The sequence below is a fragment of the Triplophysa rosa genome, linkage group LG5, assembly GCF_024868665.1.
Source record: "Triplophysa rosa linkage group LG5, Trosa_1v2, whole genome shotgun sequence".
Taxonomy (NCBI): Eukaryota; Metazoa; Chordata; class Actinopteri; order Cypriniformes; family Nemacheilidae; genus Triplophysa; species Triplophysa rosa.
Genome location: NC_079894.1, coordinates 14,905,035 through 14,928,857, shown reverse-complemented (window position 1 = coordinate 14,928,857; position 23,823 = coordinate 14,905,035). Strand labels below are relative to the sequence as shown.

Sequence of the window (23,823 nt, the reverse complement as noted above, 5' to 3'; positions counted from 1 at the left end):
GATCTGCAATACAATGCAAGCGATTCGTAACCAACATTTAAATCCTTTTTATCCATATACACTACAATGATGCACAAGTGCATTCATACCCAAGACGGCGTCGTCATCATTGGGGTAGTCAAAATCAGGTGACCTGNAAGTCATGGCATGAAACCCTGACATAACGTGCAATGTTTGCCTTGTCCTTTGGTCTACGGTGAATGTACAAAATCACATCAAAGCCAGGTACACGGAGATGAAGCTCACTGGGAGTTTTGCATGTATGAGTACTTGGTTTAATTCCCATCATGTCCGAGTGCTTTTTTGTTGTGAGCAAAGTTGACCGGCTTCACAACATGTAAGTCGTATTGTTGCAGACAACAGGGCTCGTCCGGGATTTGAACCCGGGACCTCTCGCACCCTAAGCGAGAATCATATCCCTAGACCAACGAGCCACGAGCTCAAATCAAACCTGCAGTTTTAAACACACGTCAAAGACAACTGGGCTGACCCGAGAGTTTGAAAAAACACCTTGTTTTTGGTACCGAAAGAGGCTCTCATGTGGATTGCACGGTGAACGAAGAAGAGAAATGTGACGCACTTTCTGGAACATCACAACGTCTATGTAATGTCTTGCACTTACAACCAATCCTGACAGAAAACGCCCGGAGGAATAGACACTGGCGACAAAGAACAACTACTGCTGGATAGCAGGGCTCGTCCGGGATTTGAACCCGAGAGCCCTCGCACCCGAAGCGAGAATCATAACCCTAGACCAACGTGCCACCAGGCCCTGCTAGCCACAAGCCTACGTCGAGCCAAATATAGCAGGGGACTGCAGTAAGAAGCGCCGCTCACGCACAAGAAGCTAAGGGACCTCATTGTACAATAAATCTACAGTGAGCATAAAAACCATGTCAAATACACTCGGTCAAAGTCAAGCACGTGGGGGTGTAACTCAGCGGTAGAGTGCATGCATTGCATGTTTGAGATCCAGGGTTCAATTTCCAAGATGTTGCTTGTTTAAAAATACAAGCAGCTGCATTTTCGATTTTACAACATCGTTCAATATATCCCTCTGATGCATTTCAAAGACAAAGCTTTAGCCCAGTTGCAGACTAATATACACTGATTGGGCTGTGTTAATTAAAAACCGCTAGCTCTGACCTATTTAGCCACAGCTGCCGAATCACCAGGTTTTCCATTAGTATATACAAACGCATTCACTGGCCGTGTGGGGATGTAGCTCAGTGGTAGAGCGCATGCTTTGCATGTATGAGGTCCTGGGTTCAATACCCAGCATCTCCAAGATGTTTCTCATAAAATCCCTCTTGATCAGACACATCAGATAATGTTTTATCCCCTTCATCGCTAGTTGTATTTACAGCACGCCACTCCAGATCTGCAATACAATGCAAGCGATTCGTAACCAACATTTAAATCCATATACACTACAATGATGCACAAGTGCATTCATACCCAAGACAGCGTCGTCATCATTGGGGTAGTCAAAATCAGCTGACTGCTCATAAAATCCCTCTTGATCGGACACATCAGATAACGTTTTATCCCCTTCACCGCTAGTTGTATTTACAGTGCTCCTCTGCAGATCTGCAATACAATGCAAGCGATTCGTAACAGACTTTTAAATCCTTTTTGAATCCATATACACGACAATGATGCACAAGTGCATTCTTCATACCCAAGACGGCATCGTCATTGGGGTAGTCAAAATCAGATGACTGCTCATAAAATCCCTCTTGATTTGACACATCAGATAACGTTATATCCCCTTCATCGCTATATGTAGTTACAGCGTGCCACTCCAGATCTGCAATACAATGCAAGCGATTTGTAACTGACATTTAAAGTCCCAGTGAAATTAAAAATGACAATGCCTAATTTTTCATGAACTATTGCAGCATTTATTGTAAAAAGGGTGATCAATGTGGGTCATTCTTTTTACAAGTCGTGTGCCCTCACAATCTTTAGTTAAAATCGGAAAATGCACTTCCGTCCTGTAATGACTATCCATCTTAAAGTGACATGTGTTAGAACGCTTGGGCGGAGCGTCCGTTAACTTGTTCCCTTTAAAGGGATACTTCACCCAAAAATAAAAATTCTGCCATTTACTCACCTTCAAGTTGTTTCAAATCTGTATAAATTTATGTTCTGATGAACACAGATAAAGATATTTGGAAGAATGCTTATAACCAAACAGATCTCGATACCCATTGACTACCATAGTAGGAAAAATACAAGGTAGTCAAAAGTGCCCCAGAACTATTTTCTGTCATACATTCTTCGAAATGTCTTCAGTGTTCAACAGAACAAAAAAAAGATCAAGTTCATCACTTTTGACTACCTTGTATTTTTCCTACTATGAGAGTCAGTGGGTGTCGAGATCTGTTTGGTTATAGGCATTATTCCAAACATCCTTCTCTGTGTTCATCAAAACAAAGAAATGTATACACATTTGGAACAACTCAAAGGTGAGTAAATGACAGAATTTTCATTTTCGGGGGAACGATCTCTAACTGCTCATAGTTCAATTTCAAAATGCAACGGCTGCTTTACATATCCAATCAAATCGCAGAAAATGACGAAAGCCACGCACACGGTTTTTCTCATCTCACTTCACTCTGAAATGCGTCCGAATACGGAAGTAAAAACTATCGCAACTTCGGCTTCACGGGGACTTTAAATCCTTTTTTGAATCTATATACACTACAAGGACGCACAAGTGCATTACATACCAGAGACGGCGTCGTCGTCAATGGGGTAGTCAAAATCAGCTGACTGCTCATAAAATCCCTCTTGATCTGACATATCAGATGACGTTATATCCCCTTTATCGCTAACATTGGTTGATTGCTCCTCTGCAGAATCGCTCCTCTGCAGATCTGCAATACAATGCAAGCGATTCGTAACAAACATTTGAATCATTTTTGAATCCATATAACATACATTGACGCACAAGTGCATTACATACTGGAGACGTTGTAGTCGTCAATGGGGTAGTCAAAGTCAGCTAACTGCTCATTAAATCCCTCTTGATCTGACACATCAGATAACATTTTACCCCCTTCATCGCTAACATTGGTTGATTGTGTCACAGACGAATGTAGCAAGCTTCTGCAGTGTATTAAAGTGCTGAATGTACTGACCGTAAACGCAAAAAGGATAACAAATTCATTTCCCCGGCTTTTAAAAACCGCCATAATGTGCTCGAAAGAAGTGCATGCGCTTTTAGCGCATAAACAGGCTCGTGTGCTGCTTTATGAGCTCCCATTGCTCGTAAATTGTAATGTCCATGTCCAATCGCAAACTTAGTTTAATCACTGAAGTAAGATTCAGGTGTTTTCAATTTCATGCGACTGCGCAGACGATCGGCGTATGACAAATGCGAATTGTTCTGCGTTTTCTTCATTTCTTCTCTTTTTTTAAAATAGGCTGATGAGATGATTTGTGAACTTTAATACAACAGCACATCTGTTTTATCTTGGTAAGGATGTTCCTGTATATAGAAGCATAGGTAAAGTACTACGACTTAGGGATGTGCCGAATGAAGCTTCTGAATCAGTGAGGCTTTTTCAACAAGCTGCATCGGCGCTTCGAAGCTTTTGACACAGTAGGCCTACTCTACTTCGCCATCTGGTGATCAATAAAAATTCCTACACTGACTGTGTCACTCAGATATTTTGTTCATTGAAATGTTATTATAAGCTTCATTTGTATATTTAATATATAATTTAATAATATATAGCATTAGAACTTAAAGTAACAAAGAAAAATAAGCACATCCAGTTCTTAACATAAGTAACATGAATAATAATTTAATATATATGAAGACTTCCAAAATGAGATTTTTTAAATTTCAGTTTTTCAAAATTTTAACAAATTATGTTTTTTATGGTGCATTCCACTTAATATCAATTAAACTGTAGTTGGTTTAAGCCATATAACTCGAAAAATGCGGCAATCTAACTAAAAAAAACATGATTAAAAAAAGTTTGGAACCAAACTCTTCATATATATATATATATATATATATATAAAGTAGAGGTGCACAGATTGACCGGCCAGAGACCGGAATCGGACGGTTTTTCGTATGATCGGCCGGACCGGTGACCGGCCTGAGTCTCACGTCTCGCCGATTCCAAGCCGATCTTCTGTTGCCCGTGATGCGTATAACCAATATCCTGTGCTTTGATCAAAAAATAAAATGTTAAATATAACAGGGCTGCATTTCCCGATAATGTTGTCTCTTAGCGTGCTACGAAGACTCTAAAGGAACACCTTAACTCAAGTTATACCTTTTCTAGGCGTATAGCCTACTTCCTGAACTATACCTTAAGAGGTTACTTTCTTACGTCCCACGTTACCAGGTGCTGTCCATGGTGGTGGTGCTGAATTAATATCGATCGTTCGACAATCAATTATTTACTCTACACAGGTACTGCTTCACTGTGTTATGTGAGGTAGTGAGGTTCTTTATAAAATAAGCACTTTAGAAATAGTTGAAGTTGCATTTATTAGGACTCATAGGATAAAAATATACCAAGTTGCAAACTCAATCCAACCATCGATATTATTTAATTTTGAAATGAGTGTGCGAACCCGCAATCTCATGCCCAAATGTATTAACCCCGCTACACTAACTGGCAGTATGGTCATATCAAAGGTTCTCAAACTATGGGTCGGAGGGTCACGCAAAACAACTTGCTGTTGCGATGCATTAAAAAAGTTTATTCCAGTAACTTACAATTACTTGTATAGTTCACACGTTTATTGCTTGGACACTGGATGCGCAAGCGGCGCATTTATAGCGCGAAGCATGTAGCTTATGGTCGCGTTTATTAATACATTAAAATATAATCAACATTATTAATCACACTTACAATATCAAGGGGAATGAGATAAACAAGTATGCCATTATTGTGCAGCCCTACAATGAGATATTTTGATATTGAAATTAAACATATTCATTCATGACAAGAAAAATAAAGAGTAAAGTGAGTGAATGTGTGTTGTTTCCCTACTTTCTATTTAAAAGGTGTGCCATGAGATAGCCTACCTTTGATTATACCTGTGTTTGGGAACCCCTTATTTATATTATCATATATGTTGCTATATGTCAGTATTTAGTCAGTATTTACTCAACAAAAGCGCAGAACCCGGAACATATAATCAACAGCTATAGCAGGAAAAGAGACATTTGAGGGGCTTTGTATTTGCCAAAGTTAGACCAACACGATCCAAAAGCTATTTGCTGCCGTGGCAGTTTAACTTTTATCATTATAATTGCAGCATAAATTGTAGCCAGGTTTTCACGGTTTAAATGCACTGAAATGCTCTGCGGATGGTGCAGTCTTTGATTTAGCCAAAAAATTGCTGTGTCGCTGCAGTTTGACTAAACTTTATACCGTAATCTTTCTCTTAAAATATACTCAAAATTGTTTGGGTTGCCAGCTGACGCACCTTCTTTAGATAATATCATTAAAAAGCTAACAACCATAAGTGTAAAGACAATTACATTCTTTGCATGAAAACACGTCAACATAATGGTATTTTTAAGTTTAGAATTTTATTTGTAAAGACTGCGATGTAAAGAAGCTTTTTTCCACATTGGCCACTAGCGTGATGAACTCTTAACAGTGATAAGGTGCTCCAGACCAACCTTCCGAACGTATAACTTACAGAAGGTATACTTAACTAAGAAGGTTTCGGGAAACACATATTAACGATAAGGTACAACTTAAGAACGACGTAGCGTTAAGGAGGTTTCGGGAAATGCGGCCCAGATCGCACTGTAAAACTAATCAGGACACCACACAACACAATTTGCTCATTGTCGATTTATTTTTTGTCGAATAATTTTTGTCCCCCCCCTCTCTCTCTCTCTCTCTCTCTCTCTCTCTCTCTCTCTCTCTCTCTCTCTATCAGTCTCTCTTAATTTTGTGCATATTATGTTTTAATGTACTTGAATGCTGTATGTTTCAGTGTAAGTTAAGAAGGTTAAGTTAACCACAGGTTAAGTGGGTCAAGGACCAGGCAGACACGCACAGAGAACATCAGACTCAGAATATAATATGTGCAGAAAATAAAGCACAAGTAAAGGCCAAGACTCACAGACCAGGGACTGCAATGTATCATTGGAATGGAACATTACTTGATTTAATGTAAATTTTAATGTCAGTTAATGACATTTATTAATGTAGTAAAGTTAGTAAACTATGCAAGTTATTTTACGGACTTATCTTTAAATGGGTTGATGTCAAATAGAGTTTAAGTGACATTTCCAGCAAAATTGTACAGGTCAATTTATAAATTGTCATTATATGTTTGACGTAAATTTTACTTGGCCAATAATTTTTGACCAATACCAATACCAAAATTAATGTAAAATAATTTACAATCAATGCTTCACTTCTTGAAAAGGTCTCCTACAAGTCATACTTTTACAAAGATTTTTTTTGGCACTCAGAACATTTCTGAGACTTTTTATACATATGGGCCCTCACCTGTGTTTATGTTTGGGGAAATACCAGTAAATGTCGCGCCATGCAAGTGAGATTATTTAGTGGGAACACACTGTGTCACTTGGCCATTGCGGTGACTAAAAAATCCAGTTCAGTTTCGATATCTTGTGTAGGCCTATTTTGGTAATGGAATTAATCTTACGTTTCATTCATATAATGAAAATCAAGTTTTAGGCCTACCCTTACTAGAAAGAATGAATGTGTATTTTCCCCATATTCCATTTAAAAGTATTTTGGTGACTCTAGAAATAAACCTGTTTAGGTGGTTTCTGGAATGAAATTGTTTGAGATTTACTGTATGTAGCCTAATACAATAAACATTTTTTAGCTAATGCTGCTCTCTAGAGTTTTTTAACGGATTGACATACGGACTATATTTCAGGAAGCCGTGCAATTTGAACATAACTTCTGATGTGCATTCATGTTCATGGCATTTATAACAAATAAAGAGACGACCGTGCGCTTGATCCGCGCTGCATGACACCATGGATGCAGCCGTCATGGGTGGGGTTAGGGGCTACTACATCCCTGAAATTAGTTTGCAGGGAGGGATGTCTGGGTTATAACCAGTCCCGCGTTTGGCTTTTGCAGACCTGGGATAACGCATTCTTAGATTCCTTATGTGCCCGTTATATTCAATTAACTTATAAATTAAATGCTTAATCAACCACTGTAAAACGAGCCCATGCTTATGATTGAAATGCGTATAAATAAAACGCGCTGTTGCAATATCGTGTAACTCTCCAAAACAACAGGTGTCAAATTTCCCGTTTATCAAATTAAAATAACAAGAAATACATAATGCATCCCCTAAATGGCCCAAGATTAATCCTCAATTATAATGATATAATGATTAATGTTACAAATCAGAAACAGTTCAGCATTATCCGAACAATAGGTAGCCTATTCAATATTCATGAATAATTATTATTTTCTGTTCTTTTTTCCAGAGCGCATGATAAATAAATAACATTTTCTGCGCTACAGGTTTTGCTTCTTGTTCTGGTGGTGTTAAAGTCTAGAGAGTTTTCTATTTCGCTTTTCTGCTACTAGTTTTTATTTATATAATAGGCTACAGATCAAATCCAAACAGACATGGAGATAGAAATGACATAGAAAACGACATCAATGGATTTATATGTGGTGTAGCCTTAGAAATCATGCTTGAGGTCCCATAGTAAAACAAAAACTTTTTTTGTAGTTTTTCATGTTAATAACGTTCCAAGTCCGTTATCTTATTTACTCTAAATCCAGAAATGCATGCCCGGCTACATTGCTGCCCAGGACAAGCAAAAGCGAGCGCGATAAAACCATAATAATTCAAATTGTGTGCCCTCATAAACTACATTTACATAAACGAATATTGGAATAGTTTCATGAGTTTAAATCTTCGAAAATAATATGAAAAAATCTGCCAATCCGTATAGCCTAGTAATTATGTTCAAGATTGCAGAAGCCCGTGCGCATAAATTGCACTTATTTTCCTCCTGTGTTTTTTTCCTGTAAATCGGCATTGAAACACTTGGAACATTATACAAAAAAGCACTATATAGACTTTAATTGAACAAGTTAAAAAGCTCCAGTAGCAGCAGTTTTCCCTGTACATATTTTAATGTGGGTCTACAATACATGTAACCCATTGAAATTGGTTGAGAAATGTAAACGTTATTATGCTTCATACAAAAAATAAAAAACGCAGCTTCCTCGTTTACTGATTTTCTGAAATTTTTCGTGTTTTTAACATGATTTTAATCTATGTACTGTTCGTCGTGATTCGGATATGCATAATACTGGACAAAGATGTGTTATGTGTAATGTTAAAATGCAAATGAGAACTCTCTCGGGATCCCTTAGTGTTCGGGACTCTCGGCTGCAGCCCACGTTGCCCATTGGGTTGACGGCATAATACATATAATTTTACAAATGCACACATTCTTGAAAAACGCGTCGGCAGTTGTTAAGAAAATTTCGCAAAGCCATGCTTTCAATGGTCTGTCTATACCGCTTGTAGTTTTAAATGCCCTTTTCTCCCCTGTCGTAAAATCACGTATACGATGATGTATTCGGAACTAGGACCATATGCAATGCCACGCATGAGGGAACATCACGTTTATATGTATAATTCATGAATGACACGTGGTTACGCTAATGATGACGTCACGACTATATGTTTAATCAATTGTATGCAAATCTTTCCGTTTGGTGACTTTCCATTGGCTAAAACCAATACGTCTGTAGACGAAATTACGTCTTTAGGCGCAATAACGCGTCCACGCGTTACATCGTCTGTACACGTTACGTCTACAGACATTTTTGATCAAACGGCCTTCCATACGTCTAAAGACATTTTTGATAAAACGGCCTTCCATATTGATCAAACGGCCTTCCATAGCAGTCGGTTGCGGGAGCCAATACCGTTTCACGTTCAAAGCCAACGAAATGACGCGCTCGGTCACGAGACACGGGAGAGCCAATGGCATCGAAGCTGACGTAACTTCCTCTAGCGGCAATATTTGAACGTCGTTCTTCACTGGATTTGAGATTTACGGCGGACGGTGATCGCTTTCGCATATGTTCCTCATACAAATCGATCGTTTCGCGTTGGTACCCTTGGAATATCTGTATTTTTGAACGACATTGTGACTGCTTGTATTATGTGTTTTATATTAGGATAAATCAACGGTTACATTACTTGTTCAAACTGTGAAACTGTCTGAATAGCGTCATGTGAACGCAATTATCCTTGCCATTAAACTTAAATGAAACCCCGAAACATGATCATTGCAAATTATATCTAATATACATTTTCATAATTACGGTAAAATTCGCGTGCTCTTCACGTCGAAAAAACGACGAAAGGGGGTACCCTGCGCGTTCAAAAGTGACGCCGTAGGGCGCTGACCGAGCGTAGTGTGTGACGAGTCGGGAGTGAGGATGTCCTGATCACACTGTCGGGGCTTATTTCTGCTATAACATCCGGCTGCCTGTACATTATCCCTTACACATCGGTGTAATGGTTGAACCTACTCAAAAAAATAACTAATTGGTTGTACTAAATGCATTTGAGTGCAGGATATCCATCCAATATGTGTAGCTTCTACTCATTAAAAACAGGTTCATTCAATTTAATAAAGTTGGACCAACGTAATTTTAATAAATACACTTCAGTTCAAACTCATACAAAATAGACATATGTAATAATGCAATATCGCTCTCGTAGTCATGCACTGAAAAAAAGTGAAACTTTGGACCTACTTAAAAAAATTAAGTCAACTTGTTACAAGCAATTTTATTAGTTTTTCTCTAATTATATTTATTGGTTCAAATAAAAATGTTCACCATCCACCATTATTGTGATCAGTGTTTGCTTTAGTTGGGCTCTTGACTCTTATATTTTAATGATAAGTTTTCATTGTCTGTTGTGACTGTGTGAAAATACATTTGTTGAGGCAATGAAAACTAAGATACATTGGGATTAACTGATTAGTGACTGTAATCATTGTGTGGTTATTTAAATAATTGCTCAGGAGTGTGTTATTAATGTGTGAATATTGTGTGATCCTACAGTGTGAGACTAAACAGAGGTACTAAAACACAATATGAACTAATAGAAAACACACAAAAAATGTAATTGCTGACTCAATAAGACATCAAGAATCAATGTATGAATCTCAACAATGGTGACAATCAACAAAAGAAAGCTTCATGCGGCAATGCATGCTGGGTAACATCATAGTACAAAACTCATTCATGACTCCCAGCATGCATTGCTGTTTATCTGTTTATCTGAATTACTTTGATGATTGCACCATTGTTGAGGTTTGTATGATGACTGTTGATGTCGAAGTGTGCAAAGACAATTGTCTGTTTATTTTATCACATTATCTTTGCATTTGTGAACCAGGACATTCGAATCAGTCATATATCGACTTCCACATTATTTAGTGTCACTTCTCATCTTTATCAAAGCTTGATAAACATCTCAAAAAATTAACTTTAAAGCTTTTCTTCTTTTCTTATTAATGCATGAGTGTTCTTATTGAAACACTATTGTAAATCTTTAAAGAGAAAAGAGATTTAATTTAACCAAAATCAGGGATCAAAAGCCCAACTAAAGCAAACACTGATCACAATAATGGTGTTTTGTTGAAATGTATAAATTTTGATTTGAACCAAGCCATAAATATAATTTGAGGAAAATGAATAAAATTGCTTGTAACAAGTTGACGTAATTTTTTTAAGTTGGTCCAAAGTTTCACATTTTTCAGTGTGACTTAAACAATAAGAAAAAAGTTCACAAGGCTGTAAATGGAGTATTTAAAGTTTCTTTAACATTGAATTTAATGACTTCATGACATGACACATTTAAAACGAACACAAATCAATATTTCAGTTTCTATTAACCATTTTGTTAAACAAACACAACATTTAGGGTGTAAATGTAATAAATACATATAAAGTATACTGGACATTCTTTACTATTAAGTGTTTTGTTTTAAAAAATGTAGTATATCGAGCAAAATGAACTAAAAACATTAACTGCTTTTCAAACCACAAACTGCAGAGAAAACATATAAGATGATTACTAATATAGGCCTAGTTGCGGAGTCTAAAGGAACAACGTAACGTTACATGGACTTCAACCATTGATCTGAGAGTAAGTAAATATGTATTATTATGTGCGTTCTGCAGAATGTATATCTTGTTGTATTGTGTTAATAAAAAAGGTAAAATAATCGAGAATAGGAACCTCACCTTGTTGCTAAGAGTTAGCATATTAAGCCAACCGATTTCCGTAGCTAAGGGTAAACGGTTTTCTGCTTGTAAACTATAAAATTTATTCGAGAAGGCGTTCAGACAATCCATAATCCTATGTTGTTTGAGCGCTGACCCTTGACGCTCTCTGACACCAGTTCAGCTCCGCCCACAGATTCGCGTCACACTGTTTGGCTCTCAGATATCCATGGATACTGTCAACATTTCACTGGGTGCATACCTTAATAAACTTCTGTGAAACTATTCAGAGTGAGCCTAAACATCCCTATTTGATTTTAGAAGGGAAACTGTGACTTGGGACCAGGGTAATATGTGCTGCAAAAATGGACAAGAAACTGCAGGTAAATGTAGAGATAAAATGTTCCCATAAATATCTGGGCAATACACATGTGATATGGAAGATCAAAGGAACATCTGCCAGCCAGGTAAGCATTTGAATTTGTCATGTTAGAAATACATTTACAAACTATAAAGTTACTTTCAAATATGTTATACTAATATGTTAACTAATGATATAAACGAGCAAAAATACTTTAAATGTTAATTTTTGTGTACAAATTTAGTTGTTGATCTTGGCATTCATGCCATATAAAACACAAAGTTATGCCACTAATTATGTTTCATAGATCCACAAATTCTCCACAGATTCTCCACCTTTAATTATAATTGTCTATAAATGTGAATGGTATGATTACTTTTTATATTAACAGATGCTGAGTCTGCAATGACGGATTCAGAAGTTGAAGCACTCTTCACTTATTTTGATTGTGTAAGAAGCAAATATGATAATTTCACATATCTTTAATTGACATTCATCGTGTATGATTACATATATTTGTCTGTTTATTTGTTTCTTTGTTAAAAAAAATAACACAGGCTGTATTTCTTACAAGTTTATCATCAGTGTCATATAATCACACAATTTTATGTACTGTCCAGCAGATGGAGCAAGAGTATTTTCAAACACTGGAATCTTCTCCACATCTCTGTCATGGGCATCCAGGCCTGCTGAGATATAAAAGAGAGTCTCAGGAGAAAACGTACAGTCCTCAGGTACAATAGCCAATTCATTTTAACCACAAGTCTCAAACAAGTGTACGACTTTATAAAAGCATTTCTTTTAAATAAATGGCTGTGGTGCGGTGTGTTGGCTAGCCCCAATCTCTGAAGGACTCACCAGTATGCTGTCAGTTCTGTGGTTTAAAAGCTTGGCCTCCTCTGGATCTGGTTTATGCAGAGATGCAAGAGGTTAGTCCCATAAAAAGGATAAAGGCCCTACAATTCCCTACTGTAGCTGAAAAACTTTCTCTGATCTAAAATGGTCTAACTGAGACTTTATTATGTCTTCAGGGCTTTTGCTGTGACAAGTACAAAGAGTTGTTTGACTTTGTGGTTCATGAGAAACAAATGGCTGTGAAACATTTTGAGGGAAGGCCAAGCGGACCTGCTCAGCTAGATGACCTCTTTACCAATGAGGATGAAGAGCTTCAAGTTAAAGGACTAGAAAGAGGAAAAAACAGGTTTGTATGATGAAGTGGAGACCAAAGAATGTTATCGAAAATCACTAATGTACCCAGAAGTGTGTAAACATAATTTAAGGAATATTTTACCTTCAAAATGAAAATTATATAATTTACTCACCCTCTTTTCATTTCAAACCTGTATAACTTTCTTTCTTCTGTAGAACACAAAAGAAGATATTTTGAAAAAAACGTAACAGAAAGCCTTTGGTCCCCATTCACTTAATGGTTTTGTGTCCATTCAATTGAAGTCAATAGGGACCAACGATTTTTTGTTACCAACAAAATATCTTCTTTTGTGTTTTGCAGAAGACAGAAAATCACACCTTTAAAATGACAACAGGGTGAGTAAATTATGACAAAATTTTCATTTTTAGGGTAAACTGTTCCTTAACAGGACAAAAAGAAGGTATAATTTCATGTCTGGTTTAAAATTGTGTTTGGGCTTGTGTTTAAGGGATACTTCACCCAAAAATGAAAATTCTGTCATCATTTAATCACCTTCTAGTTGTTCCAAATCTGTACAAATTTCTTTGTTCCGATGAACACAGAGAAAGATATTTAGAAGAATGCTTATAACCAGACAGATTTTGCCCCCCAATTGACCTTAGTAGGAAAAAATACCATGGTAGTCAAAAGTACCCCAGAACTGTTTGCTGTCCTACATTCTTCAAAATGTCTTCTTTTGTGTTCAAATGAACATAAAACATTATAAAGTCATTTTTCCTACTATGGGAGTCAATGGGGGGCAAGATCTGTTTGATTATAGGCATTCTTCCAAATATCTTTCACTGTGTTCATCAGAACAAAGAAATGTATACAGATTTGGAACAACTAGGTGAGTAAATGATGACAGAATTTTTGGGTGAAGTATCCCTTTAATGGATGGTAAATGACAGAACTGGTACAGCAGGTTTAGTCTTTAATAAAAAAAAACTAAAAATCTAATAAAAGGTTTTTCTAATTGAAACATGAAAAAAATCAGAAAATTGTTTTTTTTAATCTCATTCCTTACATTTGACTTTATTTCAGACATCAACAGAGAGAGGTGGAAAGATATGATAGAGATCATTACTCCAAATTTATGGCTACAAAAAACAGTGAGTGGCCACAGTATGTGAGTGTTGGAAACAAAATAAGCCATTGATTTATTTAAATAATTTTATTTAAATAATTCCTTATACATTCGATTATAGTATTTATAACATGATAAATCATAATCCTTTAAAACGGATTGCTTAAGTGCATATCAGTGAATTTTAAAGTTCCAGAAGGCATGTGAGGCATGATAATAAAAATATTGCAATCTCACTGTTCAATGAGAGTACGTCGGGAGGCTTTTAAGGGATGTTTCAATGTACCCTTCTTCAGATACCACACCGGTGTCCCATACCAAGACTGTCATCAGTTTCCAGCTCTCTAACTGTGCACCCAAAGAGAATGTGTGGAGTGTTGACGACTACACGTATAAGCAGAGAAGCTCTGGCCAGTGGGCGAACAATGAGCCTTCTACACTGGGGTCATTTGAGTTTGGTTTAACCCATCATCAGGTACATGAACTGACTAACTTTCATCATATTAGGTATTGAGCAATCATGACTTTAAACATCTCTTTCTTACAGAATAGTTCAAGATTCCAGGAGAAAAACTATTCTAACGGCACTAAATTTCTTACTGTGTTACCAGATGGTTCTTCACAAGTTTTGTATCCTTCTACATGAAATCGTCTTTCTGAAGGGTAGCATTTGTGAATCTTAGTATTCATGATTTAAATAGAAGTCATCAATAAAATAATACGTGTTGTCAGTGTTTGTCCTTATTCTCACGGGTATAGCTATCCTTCAGGAAACCTGGCAATCATCATTCTCAAAAGTGAAAAGGAAAGTGTTTGTATCATACATGATGATATCGTAAGTCCCGTTTGTCCAGTCAGAGCCCTTTTTCAGTCCGATGGCAGAGCCACTTGTTACCATGGCAACGGCAACATATGGTAAGTTCAAATTGCTATTACACTGAGAGTTGAAATTCCCAAGTTGACTTGTTAATCCTTTAACAGAGGAGAAGGAGAAGCGACAAGCAATGTTGGCTCAGTAATACAAAGCTTTATTGATCGGCCACAATATTAAAACCACCTGCCTCCTGAATTGATGTCTTTAAGTTAAGTAATGGTTCAGATCTGTTGATCCAGCACATCCCATAGATGCTCAGTCAGATCAGTGACATATAAAGGCCAAGGCAATTCTTTGAACTATTTGAACCATTTTTCCTCCATTTTTCCTTATATTCACTTCACCTGTCAGTGGTTCTAACGTTTTGGCAAATCAGTGTTTGTGTCTTTATTGCATGAGTTTAATGGTAAAACTGTCAATATACATGACATGTTCTGTTCGCCTGACAGCTCTGCTTGTGATTCAGGTTGAGTATGGATGTTTGGGGTGGGCAGAGTCTTGATGAGAAAGGGAGAAAGGTCCGAACATGGAGTTGGACAGATCATGATCAAACCCTGACAGTCCTGAGACCGATCTTTATGTCACTCAACAGAAACATAGGTGTTCGCGTTCTTGGGAAACACTTGGTGTTTGTCTCTTTTCTTGCCTTGGGACAACAAGCCAGGTTTAGGGTAGGCAGCTCGGTAAGAAAGCACCCAAGCTTGACTTTGATCTGGTTCACTTTGTATATTGCAGTTGTTACTCACGCAAACTAACTGTTGTTCTTGCAGTGCACAAAACATATCGCACCTCCTCAACCATTCATGTGCAAAGAAGAACTAATGCTTCTCGCATGCAGAATTGCCCTGTACATGGCTTTGACACGGATGCAGCAGTGTCAGGCCTTCCCAACCAGCTCCACACACCTGCAGGTCAGACCCCCACCCTTCCTCCACTCACTGGTCCGTAGGCTGAGGAGCCTGAGCCATAGAGTGCAGATGGATGAAACAGAGAAGACCTTTATCAAGCACTGTCTGCAATCATGTGCATAAACTCATAATATCATGAGCACTATATATGCTACGCTAACCATTAACTTTTGAGTTTACTATCAAAAGTAATTATAAAATGCAGTTAAGCCTATCTTCACAATCAGACATTAAGTGTAGGCCTGAACTAGTTTCTTTGAGAATTGCTGTTGTTTAATATAGACCAATAGGAATCTGACCCAAGTTAAAGGAACTGGCCATAAGGATTTATCGTTTAGCCGTTTATTACTTGTAATCTGACAATTTTACATGCAGTGTTGACATTACAAGTATTGCTTTTGTTTTAATTATAGATAAACAAAGTGTGATGCAAAGATGGAAAATATTTCAGTATTCATTTCAATGTAAAAAAATCTCTAAATAGGAAGGCATGTGAATTCTTGTGCATTTGAATAAATCAAATGAACTATTCAGTGAAATTTCGACTTCAGTAGATATACTTACTTTAAAATATGCCAAATAAGAAGAATTTTAAAGACTACAAATCCACGATAAGATTCTTAGATGTAAGGATAAGATTAGACTTTTCACCTGAAGTGATCTGTGTAAGAACAGACTAAACCTGGTTCAAAACTAGGCTACTGATGTTCCATAACCAAAGGATGAACTAGTTGTATATTTAGTACAAAGAAGTGCTTTTGATTTCTGAATATACCTTTTCAAATTTTTTGCATCGAAGCCATTGGTTATTCTGTTTTTCTTGATTGCATCAAATGTTTTAAGACCACTATAAGCTGTTTGCAAGCCAGCTCTTACAATAAAGAACAATGTTTTTTGTTAGTCTCCACTTTATTTTCCTTTTAGTAAACATCTTATATGCTATACAAAGCAATATAAAAATCAGGGCTCAGAAATATAATTAATGTTGCTTGGATGTTAAACTATCATGAAAGAATCAACGTATAAATTAGAACTTACTAAACTATATTAAATAAAATATAAAGACCATGTTTTAGCCATACAGCAGGATGGGATGGAAGGACAAATATGCAATCATAAGTTTTGTTGACATGATAACCATAAATCCTAATCAAAATGATTATTGTACAAGAAATGGTCTGAAGTCCTATTTATATGGCCGCTGCTGTTGCCTTGGATCCCTCATCAGCATCTGTAGGTGGTGCATCTCCAAAGGGTGCGGTGAGCAGAGCATCGGGCTTGCGCTAGTAGAGTGTCTACTTTCAGCACAAGCCTTCATAAATGTCACCTCACAACCGCAGAAGAGCTCCACCTCAAAACTAAAAAGAAAATGTCAAAATAAATACTGAGCAAACATATGTAATGAATTCTATTTTCAATACACAGTACTGGTCGTCACACATACGTGGAGGGGGTCTAGGCTCCAGGCAGTGGATCTGAGGCAAGGTTATGAGCGATGGTGTGGAAGTGTGTCCATGTGTACGTTCATTTTCATCTCGTTTTCGAGAATCTGGACCAGTTGCTGCATGGAAGGCAAATGGCCTGACTCCAACTTGGACCAAACTGGAACATCTGACCAAAGAACCCCAAATACTCAATGTTCCCATAGTGACAGTCGAACATTGATTATTCAAGTTAATGCCAAAATGTCAAGTTGTTCCAAATCTGTATAAATTACATTGTAGATGAACACAGAGTAATATATTTAGAAGAATGCTTGTAACCAAACAGTTCTTGGCCACCATTGACTACTATAGTAGGAAAATGTTATTTGTCTTTGTTCTGTTGAACACAGAAAGAATAATGTAGGACAGCAAATAGTTCTGGGGCACTTTTGACTACCATTGTAATTTTCCCTACTATGGTAGTCAGTGGTGGCCAAGAACTGTTTGGTTACAAGCATTTGTCCAAATATTTTTCTCAGTGTTCATCAGAACAAAGGAATTTATACAGATTTGGAACAACTCGAGGGTAAGTAAAAGAAAACAAAAAATCATTTTTGGGTAAACTGTCCCTTTAAGATTAAACTATACACTAAAGACTTGAATACGGAATGTGTACAGGCACTCACCGTTTAGAGTGATTTCAAAAGCACCTGTGGACATACACTGATTTTCAATCATATTGCTGAAGAAGAACACCATCATACAGGCATATATCTAACAAAGGGAAAAAGGTCATAATGTTTTACTTTACATAAGCATCGTCACATCTAACAGCACATTCAATGGTCTGTTTATCTGAGTAAAGAGATCAGGGTGGCTAGTTTGCATATGATTTGTTTTAAACATACAGTACATGTTTTCAAATAAAGCACAAGAGCAAAGAATGTTAAAATAAAAACTGTTATATAATACAAGTTTATGCTAAAGATAGCATGCTCTCTAACATTACAGCTACGGAGGATGAACATTAATTTGAGACTGAGAGTATGGTCGTTGGTCGCAATAGTATCAGTCCTCTAACCTCAGAAGTCAAAGTTAATATCCTAATGAGGTCCTTGGGGAAAACGTTTGTGTCAGAACCTGAGTTTTGTGTAAGGCCTTCTGTTATATCTTCCATCCAAATGTCACCAACCACAGAGAATAACCATTCAAATAGCCAAGGACTAGTAAATCTCTGTAGTATCGCACACATTTACATTTATGCAATTGCTAGTCGCTTTTATCTAAAACATCTCACAAAAGCATTCAAGCTAAAACGAATCTGATCACATCGTGTTCTCTGGATTTAAACGCATGACTGGTGTTGATAGTGCGATGCTCAACCAGTCGTGCTACAAGAACCCTGAAGTTCCAAATGTATAAACGAAAATAATCTTGCCTTGTTCTCCTGACTCCAAACCCAGAGGCCTGGAGCTTCCATGCCAAATAGAGCAAATGGATCCTTGCCCACAATGATCGCTCCTATCAACAACAGCTTAAACACGGACAGAAAGGAAGCAGTGTGCCTGGTGACAGGAAGAGACCACATAAATGCATTAGAGCTGTGTTATTATCCTGGCCATAAAACCAAGAGGCATGAAAATGTTTGACTCCAACCATAACTTGAGCAGTGTTTTTTAAGTCATTACCTGTAGATGGGTATTGGAAGGTAGTTCTCTCCTTCAATGCGGATGTCTGGGTACCGCTGGTACAAAACCTGCGTGTACTCCTCAAACACCCGCTTGTATCCTCAGGAGACACTAGAAAACAAACAAGAGACACTCCTTTGAGTCTTTTATTCACCACAACAGTGACGTAAAACAACAGCCTGTTTGTGGTACATACAACGTATGTATGTAGTAAATACAATAAATTATGCCACATAGTGACTAATGGCAGTCCTTCTTCAATGAATCAATACAAAAAGCCAAGTTATTAAAAGTGCAGGGACTCAAATGACTGACACACTAATGGGCTAATCCTCAAATGAGGTCTCTCCACTTAACAGAGGATTACAGGAGCTATTATAACATAGTGCTGAGGTTATTTCCAAAGCCTGATAACCATCTGAGACCGTTTAACGCATGTGCGTGCATCAGACCTCGGCGTCTTTACACATTCACGACTACAGTTACGTCTGCTTGTAACATTCAAGGTCAATTTCTGTGAAAGTTAAATGTTAAACAGCGCTTGGCTGTTGTTAACACACTCAATGTCATTACACACTGTTCCAGGCCTGTTCCGGTGACCGACCGACAATAAATAAACGTCTAAACCGTCACTCACCAAATTTGGAATTTGAGAAGTGGACCTGCGGCAAACTGCATCTTCATTTTCTTGACACCGCTGTTATCCGCAGAGGCGCTGTAAAGACAACAGGCCCATAATATTAAAACCGAGAGAGGCAACCAACGCATCTTCTACCACGATGATTAAACACTAAACCGTGATCAGGAAGTGGGCAAATGATTTTCATACGGGTATTGGAAGGAGACGCGTTGCGATTTGTTCTCGGCTACATGACGTAGATTAAAGTGCAGCCGCACGCACATTTCCAAAAAATAAAACCCGTTTTAATTTCGATTTTAAGTATTAAATTGAAATATTAATTTACTTATTTTTATTTTTTAAAAGTATCATGGGCTATATATGTGTGCCGCTTTTAAACTCCCCAACCGGAAACTGCCCAGGATTCTTGCCATATATGGCCCTGTCCCAAATGGCGCACTTCATGTGGACTTGCGGTCTCGTGGACTTAATTACGCGTGCTCGCCAAGTCTACAATCCGTAGTGTCCCATTTGTCTTTTTACTGCTCAGAAGTCTGCTCGCGAGCGCCTCCTTTGTGAACTCGATGCGGTCCCGCATTGACTCCACTGAAGTCACCTACCCAGGAATCCTTGCGAACGCCCAATCACAGAACGGATGGGAGGAGTGTCGTGGATGTCAGACATATACGTAAACATGACGGATACATTTTTAAATGTATTTTTTGATAAAATAAAAAATGTTTTAATTAATTAGTTTCTTATTCTCATCATTGCTTATTTATTTTCTATTAAGCCAGCTATTCAAGAATAAAAACTTTTAATGCAGTGCATTTTCTAATTTAAGGTAATAATCCATGTTTTGTTGTAGATTTATATCTAGTTGTCTCTGGGCTCTGTAAAGCTGAATAGCACAGCTTCTGTATTATAGAGAAATATTAAATAACAACATATATGCATATTAAGAACACATTATGCACATTAAGTATAGTGTATACAAATAAATAAATATACATAAGCAGTTGCATTTACGTCATGCCAAATTAATGCAATTGGACAATTATTTATAACTCCATTTATGTAAAGAGAATTTATAGTATTTTTTTCCTTTCTATTTTTTTCAAGTCTACAAAAATAACTTACTCTTTTCCCCTTTTCTATCCAGCTCGCCCTTAGACCTCACATATGCTCCTTCAGCTTTTTGAATGTATAGATCATCAATTTTGGATTGTAAAAACACTTTTATTTGGTTTTATCATCCATTTCATTCCTGGTACATAAATGATTTAATTCTTTGTTAATTCTAACTCCAATTGCATTCTGGATTTACTTATATCAAAACATACATTTAAAAATGTATCCCTCATGTTTACGTATATGTCTGACATACACGACAGTATCCGTTCTGTGATTGGGCGTTCGCAAGGATTCCTGGGTAGGTGACTTCAGTGGAGTCTGCATCAATACGGACTTCGCCAAAGACCGCATCGAGGGCAGACTTCTGAGCGCCAAAAACACAAATGGGACACTCTACGGACTCGTAGACTTGGCGAGTACGCGCAATTTAAGTCCACGAGACCGCAAGTCCACATGAAGTGCGCCATTTGGGATAGGGCCATAATGTAATGCGGTCATTACTGAAAGTTAATGCATTCCCATAGAACGTTTGTCAACCAATCAGATTGAAGCATTAAACAGACCCGTGGTATAAAATAAAAATAATTTCTACGTGTTGTGAAAATGTCATGTTTTAATGCACAGCGTTTTTTAAAAAGCTGGGTGGACCCAGAATCGAGTTGTGGCTAGAAGGGATATAGCTACGGCCGGAAGTGATGCAAAATCTCCCCATAAAATTACAATAAATTACATTGGCTAATGCCTACACCTACCCCAACCCTAAACCTAACCTTAAAATAAATAAATTAATTAATTAACTATTGTCAGAGTGACAAAAATTATGCGGTATTGAAGTGCGCATGCCCAGTGGAGGATAGCTGTATCCCTTCTAGCCATAACTCAGAAGGCGCACATTCCCCAGCTTCCGGTGTGGGCGGAGCTTTTATTTTGAGGACGTAGACAAAATTCGTCGTAGTATTTCTTTATCGTCAGTGGCCGTAGTTTGCATCGGTCATTTTTGTAACTGAATCGCCAGTTCTCTTTTCAAACCACCAGCATTTGCAACCATGGTCGCCAAACAAAGGATGCGAATGGCCAACGAGAAACACAGCAAAAACATCACCCAGAGAGGAAACGTCAAATCAACGGTATGACAACTCTTCGTATGATATGCTCAGTGTATCACTTTTGTCCTAACGTGATTTATATAGAAATAATGTAGTACCCTTTACCTTTAGTTTAGCTTTGAACGCAGTAAAATTGTCCTTACACCGTAGTTTTGTGATGCAGTAAAGGGAAGTAATGGTTAAATCCCACTGTACTGTCAAGATAGATAATGCACGATTTTAACTAATATCTGAAATGTAAATTGATGCAGAAACCCGTCTCTGATGATAAGGTGGCGGTGGGACCATGGCTTCTGGCACTCTTTATCTTTGTTGTCTGCGGCTCAGGTGAGTGATGGATAACGATGAATAAGTACAAATAAAAACATTAGTTGTAAAACTCATCAAGTGAGCTGGTGTTGCACCTTTTTGAGTCAAGGAGAGGTAGACAAATCAGACCTCCACTTCATTTAGGCACTGTGGGAAACCTTGTTCTGCATCGAAGGCCGAGATCGTGATGTACACTGTTTACTTGAACAAGGTTGGACTGATAGCAAGGCTTTATCTACTTATTTATATTAGGGTACAACATGTGGATCTGCAGGTGTTGCTACAGTACTCTCAAAATAGCTTTGATGAACATTGCCAACGAATACTCCTAGAATATGTAATGGATCTCTTTCCCAGCTGACTCGGAACCCAATATTTATGAAATATTTAGACATAGATCAAAATGTGGACTTTTTAAGAACATCTCAAAGTTACGATGTGATGCATACAGTGGCTTTTGTTTTCTGGACTGATGCCAGCTCTGACAGGATTTCTGCCCACTGGCTTGAAAATCTGTTTACATTGAGCAAATGACATTTTAGCCCATGGGTTTTGGTCATCTTGCTCTCTGTGTGCTCTGTGCTGCCCTACCTGGTGATTTGTCAGTCTTTTATTTTATTCAAGATTTAATCCAGACAGCATAGGTTTACAGTGAGATTATGCTCTTTGCAAAATAATGTAATTTATTTTGTATGAGGGAAAGGGAAGAAGCATGGGTATGGGTTTCAAATGGTAATGTTTTAAATATAAGCCTTGACTCTGCTAACTTCATGTCTTTAATATTGTGCCCTCTCAACATTTCCAAGGTTGGAATGTTGGCCATCTGTAAAGGCACTCTAAGTTTGACTTTGTTTTTCTTTTTTCTCCATAGCTATATTCCAGATCATTCAGAGCATTCGAATGGGCATGTAACAAGGACCAAGGATTTCTCAGCTGTCCACTCCTTGCCAGTTTCATATACTGCACCCAACTTTGTCATGGAGCCCCTTTTGAAGGCTTTTTTTTCACTGATTTATCTTCTGTGAGGTGCAACAATCTCTTCATTCCTCTCTGGTGCCTTATTAAATAAGGAAAATCAAGAAGCCATAAAACTGCATTCTGATCGATTCCAGTGTTGTCAATTTACATTGATGTTATGTAAAAATGTTACACTGCAAGGAGTGATTCGATTCGATTTGTTATGTGTGAAATGAGGTTTCATTCATTCCAAAACTGAATGTGCTACAATGTTTTTAATTGGGTTTTGTTTCATTTTTAATCCACCCTAAACATTCTGCCATTGTGTAGTTCGCTCTAGATTTCCCATTTGGGTCACAACATAATTTGTATGCTGATCAAATTGTCTCTTTTTCCTTTTTTAATTTAATAGCTGCCTCTGTAATTGTTTTCCTGTTTCTTGTTTTTTTTCTACACATTTGAGCATAAGAAATATCAATAGTTCTCTGGCACATATAGTTTTGTCATTGTGGACCTGTTCACCACAATACAGGAAACTCAGATCTTTTCTTAGAACATATGATGTTATGCGTGTCATGGTAGCACAAAGAGAAAGAGGAACAGAGAACGGGATGAAATAAAATGTTTTAAAAGGAATAAATACTGTTGTTGCTTGAGTGTCTATAAGCTAGAAGGCTATTTTAAGTGCATGTATTTTAAATGCATATAATTTAGGTAACATTTATGAGTTGTTTCAACCGTCCATTAATGCATAATCCAGTGACACATATTGACTGCGTTTACACAGAAAGAGACTTGATAAATTACTATGTTTTAAAACAATCATTTTGCTATCATGTTTTATTCTTCCATTACAAAGGGGGTTACTAAGGTTGCAATCCACTGAAATTTATTGTTCACCAGGTTAATGTT

The 23,823-nt window shown here is 37.4% G+C and overlaps 4 protein-coding genes and 2 non-coding genes across 8 annotated transcripts; 3 read left to right on the top strand and 3 right to left on the bottom strand.

Moving 5' to 3' along the window:
• Nucleotides 1-362: 362 nt before the first annotated feature.
• trnap-agg (transfer RNA proline (anticodon AGG)) lies at nucleotides 363-434 on the bottom strand. Its single transcript has one exon. It is a non-coding gene; the product is annotated as a tRNA-Pro (tRNA).
• Nucleotides 435-1,215: 781 nt separating this feature from the next.
• trnaa-ugc (transfer RNA alanine (anticodon UGC)) lies at nucleotides 1,216-1,287 on the top strand. The gene has a single exon. It is a non-coding gene; the product is annotated as a tRNA-Ala (tRNA).
• Nucleotides 1,269-3,227, bottom strand: LOC130554118 (uncharacterized). The gene is made up of 5 exons (XM_057333557.1): nucleotides 2,972-3,227; nucleotides 2,736-2,882; nucleotides 1,682-1,810; nucleotides 1,459-1,590; nucleotides 1,269-1,381 (listed from the first exon to the last, which is right to left on the bottom strand). Exons 1-5 carry the CDS (start codon nucleotides 3,198-3,200, stop codon nucleotides 1,269-1,271), a joined length of 750 nt encoding a protein of 249 aa, XP_057189540.1. The 5' UTR covers nucleotides 3,201-3,227.
• An 8,060-nt stretch (nucleotides 3,228-11,287) lies between these two features.
• Nucleotides 11,288-16,422, top strand: LOC130555097 (glutamate-rich protein 6). 3 transcript variants are annotated; one of them, XM_057335156.1, is made up of 11 exons: nucleotides 11,288-11,638; nucleotides 12,008-12,066; nucleotides 12,240-12,350; nucleotides 12,453-12,545; nucleotides 12,648-12,817; nucleotides 13,850-13,917; nucleotides 14,189-14,367; nucleotides 14,440-14,522; nucleotides 14,652-14,807; nucleotides 15,233-15,449; nucleotides 15,537-16,422. In XM_057335156.1, the coding sequence occupies exons 1-11, from the start codon at nucleotides 11,608-11,610 to the stop codon at nucleotides 15,795-15,797; spliced, it is 1,428 nt and encodes a 475-aa protein (XP_057191139.1). In that variant the 5' UTR covers nucleotides 11,288-11,607; the 3' UTR covers nucleotides 15,798-16,422. The 3 variants fall into 3 exon arrangements, with proteins under 3 accessions (XP_057191139.1, XP_057191138.1, XP_057191137.1); XM_057335155.1 differs by having other exon boundaries at nucleotides 11,288-11,722; XM_057335154.1 differs by having other exon boundaries at nucleotides 11,288-11,722; nucleotides 12,237-12,350.
• Nucleotides 16,423-16,597: 175 nt separating this feature from the next.
• selenot1a (selenoprotein T, 1a) lies at nucleotides 16,598-19,603 on the bottom strand. Its single transcript, XM_057335157.1, has 6 exons — nucleotides 19,424-19,603; nucleotides 18,787-18,897; nucleotides 18,537-18,663; nucleotides 17,785-17,872; nucleotides 17,119-17,285; nucleotides 16,598-17,032 (listed from the first exon to the last, which is right to left on the bottom strand). Exons 1-5 carry the CDS (start codon nucleotides 19,552-19,554, stop codon nucleotides 17,161-17,163), a joined length of 582 nt encoding a protein of 193 aa, XP_057191140.1. The 5' UTR covers nucleotides 19,555-19,603; the 3' UTR covers nucleotides 16,598-17,032; nucleotides 17,119-17,160.
• Nucleotides 19,604-21,446: 1,843 nt separating this feature from the next.
• zgc:92744 (uncharacterized protein LOC436846 homolog) lies at nucleotides 21,447-23,697 on the top strand. The gene is made up of 3 exons (XM_057334279.1): nucleotides 21,447-21,666; nucleotides 21,897-21,972; nucleotides 22,826-23,697. The coding sequence occupies exons 1-3, from the start codon at nucleotides 21,586-21,588 to the stop codon at nucleotides 22,864-22,866; spliced, it is 198 nt and encodes a 65-aa protein (XP_057190262.1). The 5' UTR covers nucleotides 21,447-21,585; the 3' UTR covers nucleotides 22,867-23,697.
• The last annotated feature ends 126 nt before the right edge of the window (nucleotides 23,698-23,823 follow it).

Bases quoted from the DNA above. Each gene is read 5' to 3' on its own strand.
- LOC130554118 (XM_057333557.1), bottom strand. From the start codon at position 3,200: ATGGCGGTTTTTAAAAGCCGGGGAAATGAATTTGTTATCCTTTTTGCG. The intron at 1,591-1,681 runs GTATGAAGAATG...ATTGTATTGCAG, and splicing joins CAATGACGATGCCGTCTTGG to ATCTGCAGAGGAGCACTGTA. The intron at 1,382-1,458 runs GTATGAATGCAC...ATTGTATTGCAG, and splicing joins TGATGACGACGCTGTCTTGG to ATCTGGAGTGGCGTGCTGTA.
- LOC130555097 (XM_057335154.1), top strand. From the start codon at position 11,692: ATGGAAGATCAAAGGAACATCTGCCAGCCAG. The intron at 12,351-12,452 runs GTACAATAGCCA...TGTGTTGGCTAG, and splicing joins AGAAAACGTACAGTCCTCAG to CCCCAATCTCTGAAGGACTC. The intron at 14,808-15,232 runs GTAAGTTCAAAT...CTTGTGATTCAG, and splicing joins CATGGCAACGGCAACATATG to GTTGAGTATGGATGTTTGGG.
- zgc:92744 (XM_057334279.1), top strand. From the start codon at position 21,586: ATGGTCGCCAAACAAAGGATGCGAATGGCCAACGAGAAACACAGCAAA. The intron at 21,667-21,896 runs GTATGACAACTC...AAATTGATGCAG, and splicing joins GAGGAAACGTCAAATCAACG to AAACCCGTCTCTGATGATAA. The intron at 21,973-22,825 runs GTGAGTGATGGA...TTTTCTCCATAG, and splicing joins CTTTGTTGTCTGCGGCTCAG to CTATATTCCAGATCATTCAG.